The following is a 17,773-nucleotide window of genomic DNA, read 5'->3' as shown; positions in this document are numbered from 1 at the left end:
AAAAGGGGGCGAGGGTGTGAAAATTAAACTGGTTGAGGAGGATAGTAAGGAACATGAAGTGGGTTAGGGCCAGTGAAAAAGTGGGAGTTGGAGACCACCCTGGCCAACATGGTGAAACCCTGCCTCTACTAAAAATACAAAAATTAGCTGAACTTGATGGTGGGTCCCTGTGGTCCCAGCTACTCAGGAGGCTGTGGCAGGAGAATCACTTGAACCTAGGAGGTAGAGGTTGCAGTGAGCCGATATCACGCCACTGTACTCCAGCCTGGGTGACAGAGCGAGACTCTATCTCAAAAAAAAAAAATTGACTTGCTATAATTGTAGACTTGACTTAGTTTTTTTGGTGTTGGCTTTATATATAGGCATACCCTGTTTCTTAGCTGAGGTTTATTTAGGAAAAGTATATTTTTACCTTGCAAAACTCAGTAGTCTAACAAACTGGTGTATGGGAAAAGTCACAAATTATATTCCAAGTATAGTTTGTAGAATATTAGAATCATGTTCAGGCATTTTGAAGCATGTAAAGGGAATGTGCATCTCTGATGTTGCTGGCAATAAGCAAGACATTATAATATTAGAAGCCTTTGAGTCGTTGTCTTCTGTGTGTGTTTGTCCTGAACATTTTTCTAATCGCCTTTCGTATTTAGCCCTTATTTTTGCTTAGATTTGTAGAATGCACAAAAAAGTTGAGGAAGTGTTAAATTGTGGAGAAGGGAAAAAAGCCGTGAGAAAGTAACTGCATATGAAGTCATATAGTAAGCATTTTACATCCCTTAGCCATGGTAATTTACTATAAATGGGCATTTTTGTGTGTGTTGAATTTTAAAAGAGAAATGATTGGGGAGTATGGTTGATGTGTAACATATTATAATTTTTCCCTACTTGAAATAATGGGAAATAAATTTCTGGTTATGGTTTTCACGCAGAATATCTGATTTTCAGGAGCAGATTCCTAACTGTAAGTGTTGTTAGGTACACTCAAATTTAGAATTGATACGTCTTCCTGGTGAATTGAACTTTTATTGTTTTGAAGTATCCTATATCTATCCATGCAATCCATGTATATGTATCTAGTGTCTACCTCCTGCATTCAAGTTTACTATGATAGCCACACAACTTTCTTTTGGTTTGTGTTTTACATGGTGTGTCTTTCACTATGCTTTTACTTTTTTTTCTGTATCCCCATATTTAAGATGTGTCCTCTGTAATCATCATATAATTGGGGTTTGTTTTTTTAATCCACTTCTATTATCTTCTTTTAAAAATTGGAGGTTTAGTTTAATCATATTTAATGTCATTACTTACATATTTGGATTTAATCTATCATCTCCCTGTTTGCTTTCTATTTGTCTTTCCTTTCTTGCCTTCTTTTGGGTTATTTATTAATCCATTTTTTTCCCTCCTCTTAACTATTTGTACTTTTACTGCTCTTGCCATGGTTACCCAAGAGATTACCACATGCATCCTTGACTTATTGAAGTCTAAAGTAAATGAGTGTTTTTTCCACTTCCTAATCAATGAAAGGATTTTAGAACACTTTTATTTCATTTTACTATAGTCTCCTATTATGTACTATTACTGTTATGTATTGTAACATTTGAAGTCCCACAAAGTATTATTTTTTAGTCAGTATTCCTTTGGAATTATTCACTTAACCTTGCTCACCCCTGTTCATTGCACTTCATTTTTTGTGCATATCCAAGCTGCATTTAGGGTTCTTTTTTCTTTCTACTTGAAAAAGTCTCTTCAGTATTTCCTGACAACAAACTGTTTGTTTGCCTTAAAGTTGCCTCTCTATTTTGCCTTCATTTCAGAAGGATTTTTTTTTTTTTTCTGTCAGATACAAAATTTTAGTTTGGCATTTCCCCACCAGCACTTTGAAGACATCATTTCATTGTCTTCTAGCTTTTATTATTTGGGAAAGTCAGCCAGCTATAACTCTTATTGTTGCCTCTTAAAGTTAATCTTTTAAATTTTTTCTGACTGCTTGTAAGATCTCTCTGTCTGGCCGGACGCGGTGGCTCACGCCTGTAATCCCAGCACTTTGGGAGGCTGAGGCGGGTGGATCATGAGGTCAGGAGATTGAGACTCTCCTGGTTTTAGAAATAACACTCAGAATCTTAAGGAAATTGAACACTCTAACAAAGGATTCTTAGCAAAGCAATTTTACTTCTGCGCAGAGGGGGCTTCCTTGGCCAGTTGCCATGAGAGCACACCTGAACAAAGGGGCATGAGAGCCTTTATTCCTGACGCAAGACCTGCCCCTGTACCTTTTCCCCATTGGCTGGGGTGGGGTTGTACAATCTGAACTAATCCCGGTTGGCTAAACATTTGATTTTTTTTAGATAAGACGGGTACGTAAAAGAAAGTGGAGGGGAAAGGGGAAGGGGTGTCTGTAATGACCTTGAAAGTTAGTCCTCTTTCCAAATCAGGAAAGGAATGTGAGCTGGTACTGATAATGCCTGCTACTGTGGCATGCCTGGGCATCTCACAAAGGCAAAAAGGAGAAAAAGGGGAAAAGGCTTCGGGGTTACTATGAATTAAAGAATAAAAGACTGAACGTGTTATTTGAAGAGAAACCTCATCGTATCCCACACTGGCTAACTCTGAGAAACCCTGTCTCTACTAAAAATACAAAAAATTAGCCGGGCATGGTGACAGGCGCCTGTAGTCCCAGCAACTTGGGAGACTGAGACAGGAGAATTGCTTGAACCTGGGAAGCAAATGTTGCAGTGAGCCAAGATCACGCCACTGCACTCCAGCCTGGGTGACAGAGCGAGTCTCTGTCTCAAAAAATCTATGGGGATGGGGGACCTCCTTCTCTCTCCCCCACTCTTGCCCCTGTCCCTCTGTTCTCCCTCCCCTCTTTCTTTCCTTCTTCCCCTCTCCCCTTTGATGTGCCTAAGTGTAGTTTTCTTTGTATTTATTTTGCTTGAGGATTCATAGAGCTTCTTGAATCTGTGGCTTGATGTCTCATTGGTCAGTTTTGAAAGTTCTTAGCTATTATGTCTTCAGGTATTTTTTTCTTGCTTATATGTTTTCTCCTCCCCTCTGAGACTCCAGTTACATGTATTTTGTATCCGTTTTCCATGTGCTGTAATTTCTCAGTCTTGTCTATATTTCTCATTCTCTTTTTGTGCTTCAGTCTAGGTGTTTTCTTCTTTCCTATCTTCTGGGTTGATTCTTTCTTCAGCTGTGTCTAAAGTATTATTAAAACCATCCATCACTTCTTTTTCAAAATTGTGTGTTTTGTTTCATGTTTTCCACTTTTTGTTTATTAAAATTCTTAATTTTACTTTTTAATTCCTTGAATATTTAACTTATTTTAAACTTTTTTCTGATAACACCATTATCTGGATCTACTGTGAATTTGTTTCTATTGCCATATTTAAAATCTTGGTTTCATTTGGGTTTTGACTGGTTATATTTTGATTTCTAGACATTTATATGAAACGTGAAAAAAATATGAATTTCTAGATGATGCTATCTTTCTGCTGAGAATTACTTTTGCTACTGGTATACAGCTAGGCTGATAAGAGTAGTTAGCCCAGATTGCCTTAATCTAATTAGGGATTGAGATGATTTAAAGCTGTGCTTTTCTTCCTGTGTGGGCTAGTCTGTTTCTGGTTTACCTTTATGCCTAGAGTATAGTTCTTTGGAGTCTGTCCATATGCCTGATGTGTTTACTAGGGCTATTCCTCCTTGGCAGGCCCTAAATCTAAGTTTTGTGTGTCCACCCCCAGGTCTCTTGAAAACTCTATTAACTTTCTCAGTCTCTCGGGCAATGGTTTTGGAATCTACAGACAGATGAATCCAGAGACTGGTATCACCTATTTCTTCCAGATCTCCGCCCTGCAGATTCTCTAGTTTTGAAAGTTCTCTAGTGATACAAAACAGATTCTCTTGTGTTTTTCTTTTCTAGTTGTTCTCAAAGGAAGGTTGGTTTGAAGCAAACTACTCCACCATTGTCAAAAGCAAAAAATGCCCAAATATGTTCTAGAATTCAGAATTTTTTAGGTGATATAAGGTAGTACAATGTATCCATCTTACAGCCATTAAAATATCTTGCATGCCTTAGCAATACTGTCTCTGCAGTAAAATGTATTAATATTTCTCCTGCCTACTACAGTACAAGTTTTTATATTGGGAATTGGATACAATGTGATCTTTTAAAAGAAATATTCTACAACACAGCTGCCTGTTGTTTGGGTCCCCCCAGTGACTAGCTATCTTTCAGTTCCTCTGATGTTTCCTGTTCCCTTTTGTCATGGGGCTTTTGCACATGCTTTTCTCCCTGCCTAATATATATACCCTCATACTCAGATTTGAGTATGAGGCACATCCTCAGGGAAGCCTTTCCTGAACCATAAATTTAATTCAGATAAATGAGCTTTCTAGTTTCGAATTATGCAAACTCATTTGATTATGCTTTGGTTAATGTCTTTTTCTTCTACTAGACTCTGCTAGATTAGGAATCATTTCCTTTTTTTTTTTTTGTCTGGCCACGTTATCGTCTGTGCATAGTTCAGTGTTTGGAAGTACATTGATTAGAAGCAGGTGAACAATAGGTTATCAGTCAGTTGTTAATAGCTGATCAACTAATATTTGTATGAATGAAGAAATAAGATTAATGAGGGAAGATAAATAAGAAATGCTGTGCTTTTGTTAGTGCTGGAAATGAGAAGTAATGAAAGGCTCATAGCTTTTGATTGAGCAAAAGCCAGATTTAATCACACACTGGATTTGCACAGTACAATTGAAGTTTTATAGATACATATGTACAGTATTGAAAATACTTGCATAAAATTCCCATGGGAATGTATTATTATGACTGTTGTATTATAGCATTCATTCCCCCATCTCCTCATATTTTTATTATGTAAGTCTGAAAGCACTAGCTTTTTAAAATGACACGGCCGTCATTCAGAACATGACAGACTATATCATTTCCAGTCATCCTGCTACACATCATAAGTGAAATAAAAAACACTTGAAAGATTTTTTAAGTCTTGAAGGATTCACAGTCTTAAAGGAAAGCAGACTTGGAATTTATACACACACACAAAGTTGCTGTGGTTTATTCTACCAAAGGAAATAGATTTTCACTTCATCTGGAAAGTGTTGTGCAAACTGAACCTTGACTGATAAGGAGGTGTTCATTAAATGGCCAAAGGAATGTTTCATTTAAATGCATGTTTTTATGAAAGTATGTAGTAGCTTTGTGAATTGACAAATAGTAATTTGGCTGGAGGCTAGGGCAATTTGCAAGAATTTGAAAAGACAGATTGGGGCTATCCAGATTAGTTCATTGTTTGGTATGGAGGTCATCAGAAGTTTTTAAGGATATTCTGTGTTGTTAAGAACAGAAGTGCTGGAACCAGACTTCCTGAGTTTATAACACCAAGCTGTGCCCCTTACTATGTGACCTTGGGTGTATTGCTGAATTTTTCTGTGTCTCAGTGTCTCTATTTATAAAATGGAGGTAATAATTACAGATTGCTGTTAGGTTTGAATGAGTTAAGACATATCCATACTTAGGAAAATGCCTAGTACGTAGAAGAATTTCAGTAAGGCTTGGCTCTTGCTGCTATTATTATATACATTGAGAAAACCTCAAACATTATTATTGCATTAGTTTAACCAGAACTAGAGACACAAAGAGATTCAAGAGGTATTTTAGGGGTAAAGTTAACAAGACTTCAACTTATTTACTAATTTTGTATAACCAGAAATTTCAACTAATAATGCTGTGTGCAGTGTAAAAGCAAATTTGAAATTTGTGTAACACTTACATGATTTGTAAACTCACAGATTTTAAATCTTCTAATTTGTGTTTTCTTTTAGATCTTGTAGAAAATTTCAGCTGTACCCCTTGGACTAGAAGCTGAAATAATAGAAGCTGTGTACGATGCATTAGGGTATTGAAGAAAATTAGCTTTTGAATTAAATATTTGGAATATAAGGAAATAAGGAAAGGTGACTGAAAATGGGGCGGAAGAAAATACAAATCACACGCATAATGGATGAAAGGAACCGACAGGTAAATGAAAATTTTAATTTATTTAATTGATATAAATATTCTTTTAAAAAAAGAACATAGGACAGAATGGTTGGGTTTTTCTTAAACTTAATTTTAAGTCTAAATATTTTTAGTTACAGATTAAATGAAAAATTCTAACAATCATAAAATTGTGTCTTTTCATCATCTGCTTTAAAGAGACTTCCTTATTATAGATATATGTCACAGAAAACATAGATACTCAAGAGTAAAATCACCACAGTCCCCACCATTACTGTCCATTGTATAGATTTTTCATAAGGTACTTAGTCTTCTGTGTATTTGATTATATATTTGACTGTTAGTCTTTTTATATTGATTATTTTTAAGTTATCTATTTTTATAATTAGGTAGTAGCTAAGTTAACTATAATTATCAGTGAATGTTCTAGTCAGTTAAATTTTCTAGTTAACCAATATATAATGAGAATTTTTTTATACTTATTGCAAATATTTATAAATTTATGTATGTACCTCAGTTTTAATTGATAAAATATATTGAAGTTATTTTATGGTACCAGTGTGGGTAAATTACAGATTCTCAAGGTAATTATAATGATGCTGGCATATGAAGAGGCCAGAAGTTTTAAGTGTCTAATGTTGGCTTAACAAACTATGGCCCATGGGCTGGCCATCTGTTATTGTAAATGAAGTTTTATTAGAGCACAGTCATGCTCATTCATTTACATATTGTCTATGGCTGCTTTTGCATTATAACAACAGAACTGAGTAGTTGCCCCAGAAACTATATGGTCCATAAGCTTAAAATCTTTACTCTCTGGCACTTCTAGAAAAAGTTTACCAACTCCTTAGTTCAGAAGAAAGAAGGAAAAATCATTTCATAGCATATTATAAAGGAACTACTGGAGAGATGCTGTCTCTGGGAAAGTTGCATATCAGGAAAAGTTTCAAGAACAGGTGGTTTCAGAAAGTTTACCAGGAACAGAACAAAACTGAAGATGTGTTCTGCAGAATCTGAGTAGTAATTCACTAGAATATAGATATAATTGGCGATAAAACTCAACTGAGCAGGCTGTAAGGAAGTTGGTGGGAGTGATGAGGGTTGCCCATAGACTGAATTAAAGAGGAGGCCCTGGTTTCAACTCATGAAGATTGTTCAACAAAGACATAAGGCCCACACAATATGATTCGTTATGAAGGTTGTTGCAATAGGAAAGATTGGTAAACTATCCATGCTATTATTCCAAAGGAATGATTCCAAGCAAGGCTGCAAATTATCTTCCCTTCACAATCTGAGGATTAGGAAGTATAGAGGAGGCATAGGGACCTGCTTCATGAATATATGCAGTATAAATATAAAATAGGGTTTATTGGGGAATAGCATACAAGCAGAGAACTGGAGGACACATAAAGTTCTTGAGCCCTCATTATTCTGTAGATAGTCATGTTTAAATTGGACATAGCTAAACTGGACCTACCTATGGAAGGGATTTACATTTTTAGGGGAAAGAGTAGCTTAGGAATGTGTAGGTGACTGTGTAGTGGAACTTTTTGAGTTGAGGAAATGACCTTGTCAAAAAGATGGATACTGCCGCTAAGCAACTAGAATGTGAGCCTGTTCTTACGTTGGACTTAGCTGCTGTGTCAGCTTCTTGCCTAGCTGCCAAATGGGACAAGGACTATCTGAATTTCTGTCTCAGGTAATTTCAGCAAAGAGTGGAGAAAAGACGTAAAAGAAATAATTGGAAAGTTTATTTTTCAGGTTAAATTAGACACAGAAACAATTTGTCACAAACTAAAAGAGTATCTTAATTTTATTGATTTTAGAATTTGATTCTGAGTTAAAAGTTTCATGTTTCTTCATGAAAGGGAGAAGAAGTGTATATTTGCAGAAGAAAAGAGATGTCATTTATTTGTCCAGATTCAGATATCCCAAGAGACTGTGGTTAGGTCCTAGGTCCTAGAAACTCACTAAAAATATATAGCCTACACAGGAGCTCTAAATATGTGGCAAATAGAAATAATCTCAGATACTGGGAGAAGTTTATAGAAGAAACCACTAACTTCTGATGGAGTGGTTTAGAGACTATTTATTGGAGGAGGTAGTAGCAAATAAGAGTTTTGAATTACAGGTGTGAACTAGCAAAATAAAAATCACACTTCATCATTGGAACACTACACAATCTTGTGGGTGGTAGAGGAGTGACAGTATCATACACTTAAAGAGCTGCTTCACTTTACTTCTGGTGAAACCTTATGTTTCACCAGAGGTAAAACATAGAAGCTTCTGGTGAAACCTTGTGTTTGTCCTTCCTTATCTAAAACACTTTTTAAAAAGTAAACTGTATTAAAGTATAAGATTAAGAAAAATTCAGAAATCCTAAGAGTGTGTGGTTCAGTGAATTTTTGCACAAAGAACAAGACCATGTAGTTCAGCATATCCCAGAGCACCACCCCAGAGGCACAGTTTATCCTGTCTCCAATTGTTTCCCCCTGCCCCAAGGAAAGTTGTTATCCTGACTTGTAACACTGTAGATTAATTATATCTGTTGTTGAATTTATATGAACAGTGTGTGTTCTTTTGCACAATATTACATTTGTGAAATTTATCAGTGTTGTTGCATGTAGGTATATGTAAATATATCTTGTACATTTTCATTGATGTATAACCTATTGTGTCAATAGAATACAATTTATGTATTTACTTTTTTCTATTGTAAATGGACATTTGGATTGCTTTCTACTTTGGTATTATTATGAAGGCTGTAATTTTGAATATTCTCGATAGTATACGTGAACACTTGGGTAAATAGGAGTGCAATTGCTGAGTTATAAAGTTATACATTTGGTTAGTAGTTGACAGAAGTTTTCTAAAGTAGTTCTACTAGTTTACACTCTGCTGGCAGTGTGTAAGAGTTCTAGCTGCTCCAGTCTTGAGCAATACTGGGTGTTGTCCTTTTCATTTTAGTCATTCTGGTAGGTGAGCAATAGTAATTTACTTTAATCTTAAGTTTCCATGATGTCTAATGAAGGTGCTCACTTTTTCATATTTTTATTGGCCATTTAGATATATATCTACTTTTGTGACTCGTCTATTCACTTCATTTTGTTTTCTTCTAATGGGCTGCCTGCTTTTTTATTATTAATATGCATTCTATATAATCAGATGAGTGTTTTGTCCATGATATGCATTATAAATATTAACTCTAAAACTATGCCTTTTCACTTTCTTTTTTAAAATTTTATTTTAGAGACAGGGTCTTGCTCTGACGCCCAGGCTAGAGTGCAGTGGTGTGATCATAGGTCACTGTAACTCAAACTTTTGGGCTCACATAATCCTCTCATCTTCACCTCTTGAGTAGTTTGGACTACAGGCAGGTACCATTCTTTTATTTTTTGTAGAGATGATGTTTTGCCCAGAATCATCAGGAACTCTGGGCCTTCAGTGATCTTCCTGCTGTGGCTTCCCAAAGCACTAGGAGTACAGTCACGAGCCGCCACATCAGGCCTACACTTTCTTAATGTTTTAAAAAATCAATAATATTTTAATGGTTTCCCATTTACCTTTTTTTCCCTTTCCTTTATGACTAGTGCCTTTTGTGTCACGTTTAAGAAATTTTACTTACCATAAGGCTATGAAGCTATTCTTCTATGCTTTCTTCTGTAAGAACTCTTTTGTTTTTTTTAACCTTTCATGTTTTAGACCTGTTATCCATTTGGTGTTTATTTTTGTGTTTGGTTTGAGGTGTAGGGGTCAGAATTTGTTATTTTCCAGATGGATATTTAGTTGTCCCAGTACAATTTATTGCAAAAACCATACTTTCCTCACTGTATGACAGAGTTGCCTTTAGCATGAGTTGAATAACTGTATGTATGTGAAACTGTTTCTGAATTCTCTATTTTGTTCCATTTGATTATTTGTATATCCTTGCTTAATTCTACACTGTTTTAATTACTATAATTTGATATCTGGTAGTGTAGTTCTGCACCTTTTTTTTTTTTGCAGAACCAGCTGACTATTCTTGTGCTTTTTCAGAATATCCAAATGAAATCAAGTGTCAGTGTTCTCTTAAGAAAACAAAAAACCTACTGGAATTTAGGGTTTTTTTTTCCACTGGATGTGTGGATCTATTTAGGGAGAATTGAAATCTTTACAGTGTCAAGTCTTACAATCTATGAACATGTTTATATTTCATTTGGTTTTCATTAATTCGCTCCTTAATGGCTGATAGTTTTCAAAATAAGTCTTCTACATTTTTTGTTATATTTATTAGTAGGTATTTGATTTTCTAAAGCATTATTACATTTCTTCTCAAATTTTATTTTCTGCATATTTGCTGCTAAGTATATAAAAGTGTACTTAAGAATTGCTAGATGACATGGTAACTCTTAAGTTTAACATTTTGAGAAATGCCAGACTGCCAAAGTGCACCATTTTTGTATGCTGCCAGCCATGTGTCAGCATTCTAGGTTTTCCACATCCCAGCCAACACTTGTTATTGTCTGTCTGTCTTTTTGTTTGTTTGTTTTTCCTGTGTAAGACGGAGTCTTACTCTTTCGCCCAGGCTGGAGTGCAGTGGTGGGATCTCAGCCCACTGCAAGCTCCACCTCCCAGGCTCACGCGCCATTCTCCTGCTGCAGCCTCCCGAGTAGCTGGGATTACAGGCGCCCACCGCCACGCCTGGCTAGTTTTTTTGTATTTTTAGTAGAGACGGGGTTTCACCATGTCAGCCAGGATGGTCTCGATCTCCTGACCTCTTGATCTACCCACCTTGGCTTCCCAAAGTGCTGGGATCACAGGCATGAGCCACTGCCCCCGGCCCTGTCTTTTTTATTGTAGCCATCGTGATGGGTATAAACTGGTACTTGTGGTTTTAGTTTGCATTTCTCTGATGGCTAATGATGTTGAGCATCTTTTCATGTGCTTATTGGACATTTATATATCTTCCTTGGAAAAATGTCTATTCAAATCCTTTGCGTAATTTTTAATTGTTTTTTAGTTGTATCATCATTTTGAAAGCTGTGTTTATTGGTTGTAGAATTCTAGATTGGCAGTTTTATTCTCTTAGTACTTTGAAGCACTTGTCTTCCAACTTCCATTCATTTCTGTTGAGAGGCCAGCTTTTCATCTTAAAAAAAAATTTTTTTTAAAGATAATGTGCCTTTTTTTGTTTTGTTGCTTTGAAGCCTTTTGCTTTTCCTTTGTTAATATACGTTTTTACTGTGATGGACCCACAAGGGGCATGTGTCTTCAGATATTGCTTGTGTCCTATTTTTTCCTTCTCTGGGATTCTAGTTACATGTAACTGTTTTGTGTCCCAGACATTTCTTATGTATTTTGTCCTCCTGTATTTTTTACTCCTTTTTCCCTCTGTACTTCAGTTTGAATGTTTTCTAGTTACTTATTTTCTAGCAATCTATTTTCTAGTAAGCCTTTCTCTGCTTTTTAAAATTAACTGATGAAACAGCCTAATAAGTTCTTAATTTCTGATAATATAGTTTCAATTCTAGAATTTCTTTTTGATTTTTCATTTTTATGTGAAATAGCCCATCTTTTCATGCATTTTTTTTCCATTTTAAAACTATTTTTAAAAAATATTAGCCATAGTTATCTTTAAGTTCATGTCTGCTAACAGCTGTATCTGGATTACCTGTAGGTCCATATCTGATCCCTTTTTTTCTTTGTTCTCAATTATATGATGCAGTCTTTTGACATGTCTAGTGGTTTTTTAATGAGTCTTCAGACCTTGTATGTGAAAGATATTATAGAATCTTAGCATCTCCAGTCTTCCTGCTTCAGCAGCTTTCTGATATCTTTAAACAGATATTGGCTATATTTCATTCTGTTTTACTAGTTGATTTCAGTGGGTTCTTTGGACTTGGAACAACTACTCTCTTTAACCTAGAAGCAGACATCCTTATATACTTAAAAAAAAAAAAGACAGCAGTTTAAAAATAAATTTTTTTTCTAAAGGTTCCAAAGGTAGAATACAGAGAACAATACTTCAAGGATTGCTATATTCATTATCCAAAAGGGTCAGTGCTGTTATATATTTTTATTTTTATTTACAAAGTGAAAAAAATTAGAGATTTGCTATCCTCTTTATAATTTTTCCTAGTCTCTTCCTACTTTCCTTCTCATGATAACCCCTGTCATGAATTTACATTGTATTTTCTTTGTTTTTTTTTATAGGTATTATTTAATATTGTTTCAACATGGGTTTAAAGTTTTATGTAATGACGTTTGCATCTGCACTTGCTTTCTTCTGCACACAATGTAGTGTTTTAGATCCATCTGCTCTTATTCATTCAGCACAGCTAGTTATAGGAATAAATATTCTTAATTCATCAATACTTCTATCAAAGGACAATTAATGTTGTTCCTAATTTTTTACTATTATAAATGGTGTTGCAGTATACATCTGTCGACCTGTCTCTTTATACATGGGTAAAAGTTGCTCTGTGATAAATACTTTTAGAAGGAATTGCTAGGCTGAGTATGTCCATCATCACCTTTACCATGTTTTCCTGTTGCTTTCCGAAGTGATTGTACTAGATACACTGTAGTAAGTTAGTATGAGAATTCCTATTTGCCCATATACTTTCCCTTTCCTTCTTTCTTTCTGTCTTGTCTTCTTTTCTTTTAAAACTCTATTTTTTCTGTCTTTGTCCCTTTTTAAATTTTATTTTATTGTTTTTTCTGGTCTTAGGAAAGTGAAATGCAACCTGTTTTTGTGGTTTGCTTATTTTGTGCTGGGTTGTTGGTTTTGATTTTTTTCTCTCAGTTCTTTACATATTCTGGATACTCTATATGTATTGTCTCTGTTTCAGATAGTATCTTTCAGTCTTTACCAAAACATTCTGTAAACACTTTTATGACAGGGCTTATCACAGTGCTTTATAGTGGTTTATATTGCCCTTATTTCAGTAGATTGTGAGCCTTTTTAAGTGTGTTAAGACTTGCTTTATTTCCTAAATCATGATTGGTTTTTTACATGTTCCAAGTGGAGTTGGGTAAATATGTATTCTTTAATTGTTGGATGCATGCGTCTCCATATATCTTTCAGATCACTCTCATTGTTGTGTTCAAACCTTCTGTATTCTTTGTGACTTTTGTTTTTCATTCATTGAGATCTATCAATAATTGTACTTACCACAATGGTGGATTTGTTAATTTCTCTGTGTATTATATTCGTTTAATATATACTGTTTTACACATTTGGGGACTATTTCATTAGGCTTGCACATATTTAGAGTTGTTGTACCTTCTTGGCGAATTTCGCCATACGTATTGACCATCTTTATCCTCAGTAAAGCGTATTTGTCTTAAATCTACCTTACCTCACCTTGATATAGCTACACATTTCTTCCTTTCCTTTTCTTTTTTTCTTTTCCTTCCTTCCTCCCTCTTTCCCTCTTTCGCTCCCTTTCTCCCCTCCCCTCTTTTCTTTCTTTTTTTTTTTTTGAGACAGGGTCTTGCTCTGTCACCCAGGCTGGAGTGCATTGGCATGATCATGGCTCACTGCAGCCTTGACCTCCTGCGCTCAAGCAATCCTCCTGTTTCAGCCTCCAGAGTAACTGGGGCTACAGGTATGTGCACCATGCCTGGCTAGTTTTTGTACTTTTTGCAGAGATGAGGTCTCACCATGTTGCCCAGACTGGTCTCAAACTCTTGAGCTAAAGTGATCCTCCTGCCTGGTACTCCCGAAGTGCTGGGATTACAGTGTGAACCACGGCGCCCAGCCAGTATTTTCTTGATAGGTCTGAAACTCTGTGTTAACTTTCATCCTTACTGTTTCCTTATATTTTAGGTATGTCTTTTATAGATAGTATAAAAGGTTGGATATTGGTTTTTTATCTAGTTTGTTACATCTCTTAACTCACCAGTCTAGTTGATTTTTATTCCCTGTGATCTTGTATATGTTTGTACTAGTTTACATGATCCTAGTTGATCATATAAATTTGTTAGAGGGCCCTAGCCATCACAAAAGTCATAGTATCCGCCAAGAACTCTGATTGCAGCTCCACAGAGAGGCCCCCAGGCAGGGAAAAGAACATTGGAAGAAGATACTTTATCTACCTGGTAATCCACCAGACTTGGAGGTTCTGAGTCAGAATGGTTGAGAAGTCACACTGCCAGAGGTTAGTCAGTTTCTACCTGATATCTTCAACTCCTATCTCCAGCAGAGCTTCTGTACTGCTCAGGTTTTATTTTGGAGGGTGTCTGTCTGCATCAGCATGGCTGCTAATTCTCTTGTGATGTGGCAGGCATTAAGTGTTCCAAGCAGCAGAGGTGAGAAGCACAAGTTGAACCCAAACTGCTGTTTTAAAAATTTGTCTTCTTGGCCAGGCATGGTTGCTCATGCCTGTAATCCCAGCATTTTGGGAGGCCGAGGCGGGTCAATCACAAGGTCAGAAGATCCAGACCATCCTGGTTAACACGGTGAAACCCCGTCTATACTAAAAAAAATACAAAAAATTAGCCGGGCGTTGCAGGGTGGGCCTGTAGTCCCAGCTACTCAGGAGGCTGAGGCAGGAGGATGGAGTGAACCCGGGAGGCGGAGCTTGCAGTGAGGTGAGATCACGCCACTGCACTCCAACCTGGGCAGCAGAGCGAGACTCTGTCTCCAAAAAAAAAAAAATTGTCTTCTCGTAATCCCACTGGCCAATTTCTTCTCCAGAATACAAGCCTCCACACCCATTACCCTGTACATTCTCCAGCATAACCTCTGGGGTTTCTCACTGTTTCTTCATTATTCCTTTACAGATGTATTCAACAAATTTTTTTAGCACCAACTCACTGCCACACAGTATCTTTGTTTTAGAAGCTGAATGTGCAGCATTGAACTTTTTTCAAATTATATTCTACTCAGATGACTTTTTTTTTTCCAGCAAGTAATGCTTGTTTTTTTTGTTTTTTTTTTTTTGGCCCCTAACAAGGGCTTGTAGGTGTTATACTTCCTGAGTTTTTTTAAGTTTGAAAATGTTTATTGTCTTTATACTTGAAGTCTAACTTGGCTAGGTCTAACGTTCTAGGTATAGGCCCTATTTCTTTTCCCCAGAACATTGTAGAGATTTGGTCTTGTGATTTTGAATGTTGCCAGAATTCTAACACCAGACTGAGTTTTTTCTCTTCTTAAAAGTGACCCACTTCCTTCCTTGGTGTACACGGTATTCTTTCTTTGACCTTGACATTCAGTAACTTAATCTGAATATGCCATGAATATGATTATTCCTTGTCACTTTTTTTAAGAGATGGTGTGGCCTTTCTGTATTTTATTTTTTAATAAATATTTTCCCTTTGCCAATTGCTCTGGGCTTTTTTGGTGTCTTCATTATCTGTCAACAATACAAACAACTTTTTTCTATTCATTTTAGTTTTCTGTTTTGATTGTTTGATTTTTATTATTGTGCTAAAAATCTCTGTTATGATTTGATTTTTTTTCTCTTCTCATTCTTTTCTGAGCCATACCAGCTCACATTTTAGATCTGTGATCTCTGACAGTTTTGGCAATTAGGTGTGAGTTAACAGAAATAGCTTTCCTATAAAATTATTTTCTTTGTTTGCTTTGTTTTCACCTTACCTGGCGTTCTACATTTAGAACAAGATTCTTATTTCATGGACTTCTCACACTTGTGAATCTTCTAGCACTAATCAGAGGATCCTCTCAGAGGACATTGCCACTTTTGTGAAGAACTCAGTGTGAATTCTCTGAATCCACTTTCATTTTCATCTAAGTTTCATCAAATCTGGCAGATGAAAATTTGTAGTTTGGGATTCTTACTTTCCTTGAAGAAAGCCCAGTCTCTTTTTTATTATGTATATATGTATGTGTACGTATGCATGTTTTTAGAGGAGTAGAGAGGAGTAAACACGACTTTATTCCATTTTGAATTTAAAACTAAATTTTGTGATTTCTTTATGTAAAGAATTTACATCATTTTAATGTAATTAAAATCATCAGTTTAAAAATATTGTCTTAGAATAATAAAGTTGAATCTTGAGTTTTAATTATGTAGTTAGTATTCTGTAGCCTAATTTTAGATTACATTACCTCTTTCATGTGAAATTTATGAACTAAAACATGGCTATATTGTAAAATTAGTAATTAACACAGTACTAATTAATTAGTTGGCTTTTACTGATTTTTCACTTTTAGATATCTTAGCTATATGTAGAAGGAAAATCTCTGTATGACAACCAAAAACTTCTTTTGAACTGAAAACACTAAAATTGAGGCAAAATGTAGACTCTTAGCAGCTTGTTTTCTTGCTTTGTGACTTGCTATATTTTGTTATAATCTAATCTTCTAGGCATAATACTCTTGTCATAAGTGATAGTATTTTTTCATTCCTTTCCTTATTGCTTTCCTCCATTGTATTCTATTTTGTTTTTGTTTGTTCCAAATCTGTTTGTAAAAACAAGTACATCAACAGATGTTGAGGTTTTTTTTACTTGTATCTGTTTTATATTGAGAAATTTTTTTTTTTTTTTTTTGGAGACGGACGGAGTCTTGCTGTGTCCCCCAGGCTGGAGTACAGTGGTACAATCTCGGCTCACTGCAAGCTCTGCCTTCTGGGTTCACGCCATTCTCCTGCCTCAGCCTCCCGAGTAGCTGGGACTACAGGCGCCTGCCACCACGCCCAGCTGATTTTTTGTATTTTCAGTAGAGACGAGGTTTCGCATTGTTAACCACAGTGGTCTCGATCTCCTGACCTCGTGATTCACCTACCTCAGCCTCCCAAAGTGCTGGGATTACAGGCGTGAGCCACTGCGCCCTGCTGAGAATTTTAAAGTATCAAATATAGACCAGTATTCAAAGATAATTCGTAAAAGGTGATTTGGATATATGACACAATTTACACGTAAATATGTATCTTGAACAGACTAGATTGTATTGGCTAGTTAAATTTTCTTGTTAAATGAAAATTTAAAGAACATTCTCAACTCTATTTTCATTCGATTTACTAGCTAACAGAATATTTGAGCGGTGGTATAATACCTGGAGTATTGTGCTTTGTGCACTTGAGAAATACAGAGGAAACAAGGTTTTGAGACTATCAATGAGGTTAGATCTACATAAAATTAAGAGTGGTTAAAGTGATTAAATGCTAAGATGTGTAGATGTTAAATGAATTTGGTGTTACTATAGGGAGAAAACAGATACTCTGCTTAAATTTAGTGAAAACCGTTGAACTACTGTACTACTGTTTAATTTTATCATGCTACGCAGGAAATAAAACAGACTGAAAAAATACAGAGATGTCTTTGAATTGTACATGTGAAGTGAATTTTGTTGTTGTTTTGCTTTTACATGTACGTATTATACCTGTAATGAAAGAGGATATTAAAGTTATGCCCGTGAAAAAAATTTCTAGTGGCTGTAATCGCTTTTCATGATACTGAAGATCCTCTACTTCTTTAATAGCTACTGCAATAACTGATTTTAAGTCTAGCCTGATAGTTAAAGTTACAGGAAGAAAATCATGTGATAGATATCCATGGGGAAAATTGCTGAACTTTATGTTATTTCACAATTCCAAAGATTATTCAAAAGTACATTCTTACTGACCATTCAAAAACTGTTTTTTAAATAGACTTTATGTTTTAGAGAAGTTTGAGGTTCACAACAGCATTTGAGCAGAAAGTGCAGAGAGTTCCCTCGCACTCCTTTCCCATCCCTTATTAGAAGAAGAGGGATCAAGGGTAACTCTTGCTCACCCCAAGGAGGGTTGTTGGGTGGCATAATTTTTA

General features: G+C 35.7%; 1 protein-coding gene across 2 annotated transcripts in view; it reads left to right on the top strand.

The window, feature by feature from the left end:
- MEF2A (myocyte enhancer factor 2A) overlaps positions 1–17,773 on the top strand; it is a 162,201-nt gene that overhangs the window by 64,609 nt on the left and 79,819 nt on the right. For both annotated transcript variants that reach the window (XM_011957686.1, XM_011957695.1), the window contains one exon: positions 5,845–6,040. In XM_011957686.1, the coding sequence (XP_011813076.1) occupies positions 5,987–6,040 (54 nt within the window). In that variant the 5' untranslated portion in view covers positions 5,845–5,986. Of the gene's footprint in view, positions 1–5,844; positions 6,041–17,773 lie in introns of those variants that run through there.

The sequence above is a fragment of the Colobus angolensis genome, unplaced genomic scaffold (assembly GCF_000951035.1).
Source record: "Colobus angolensis palliatus isolate OR3802 unplaced genomic scaffold, Cang.pa_1.0 Scaffold112, whole genome shotgun sequence".
In the NCBI taxonomy this organism is placed as follows: Eukaryota; Metazoa; Chordata; class Mammalia; order Primates; family Cercopithecidae; genus Colobus; species Colobus angolensis.
The sequence above is the reverse complement of the archived record's forward strand: the minus strand, read 5'-3'. Positions and strand labels throughout refer to the sequence as shown.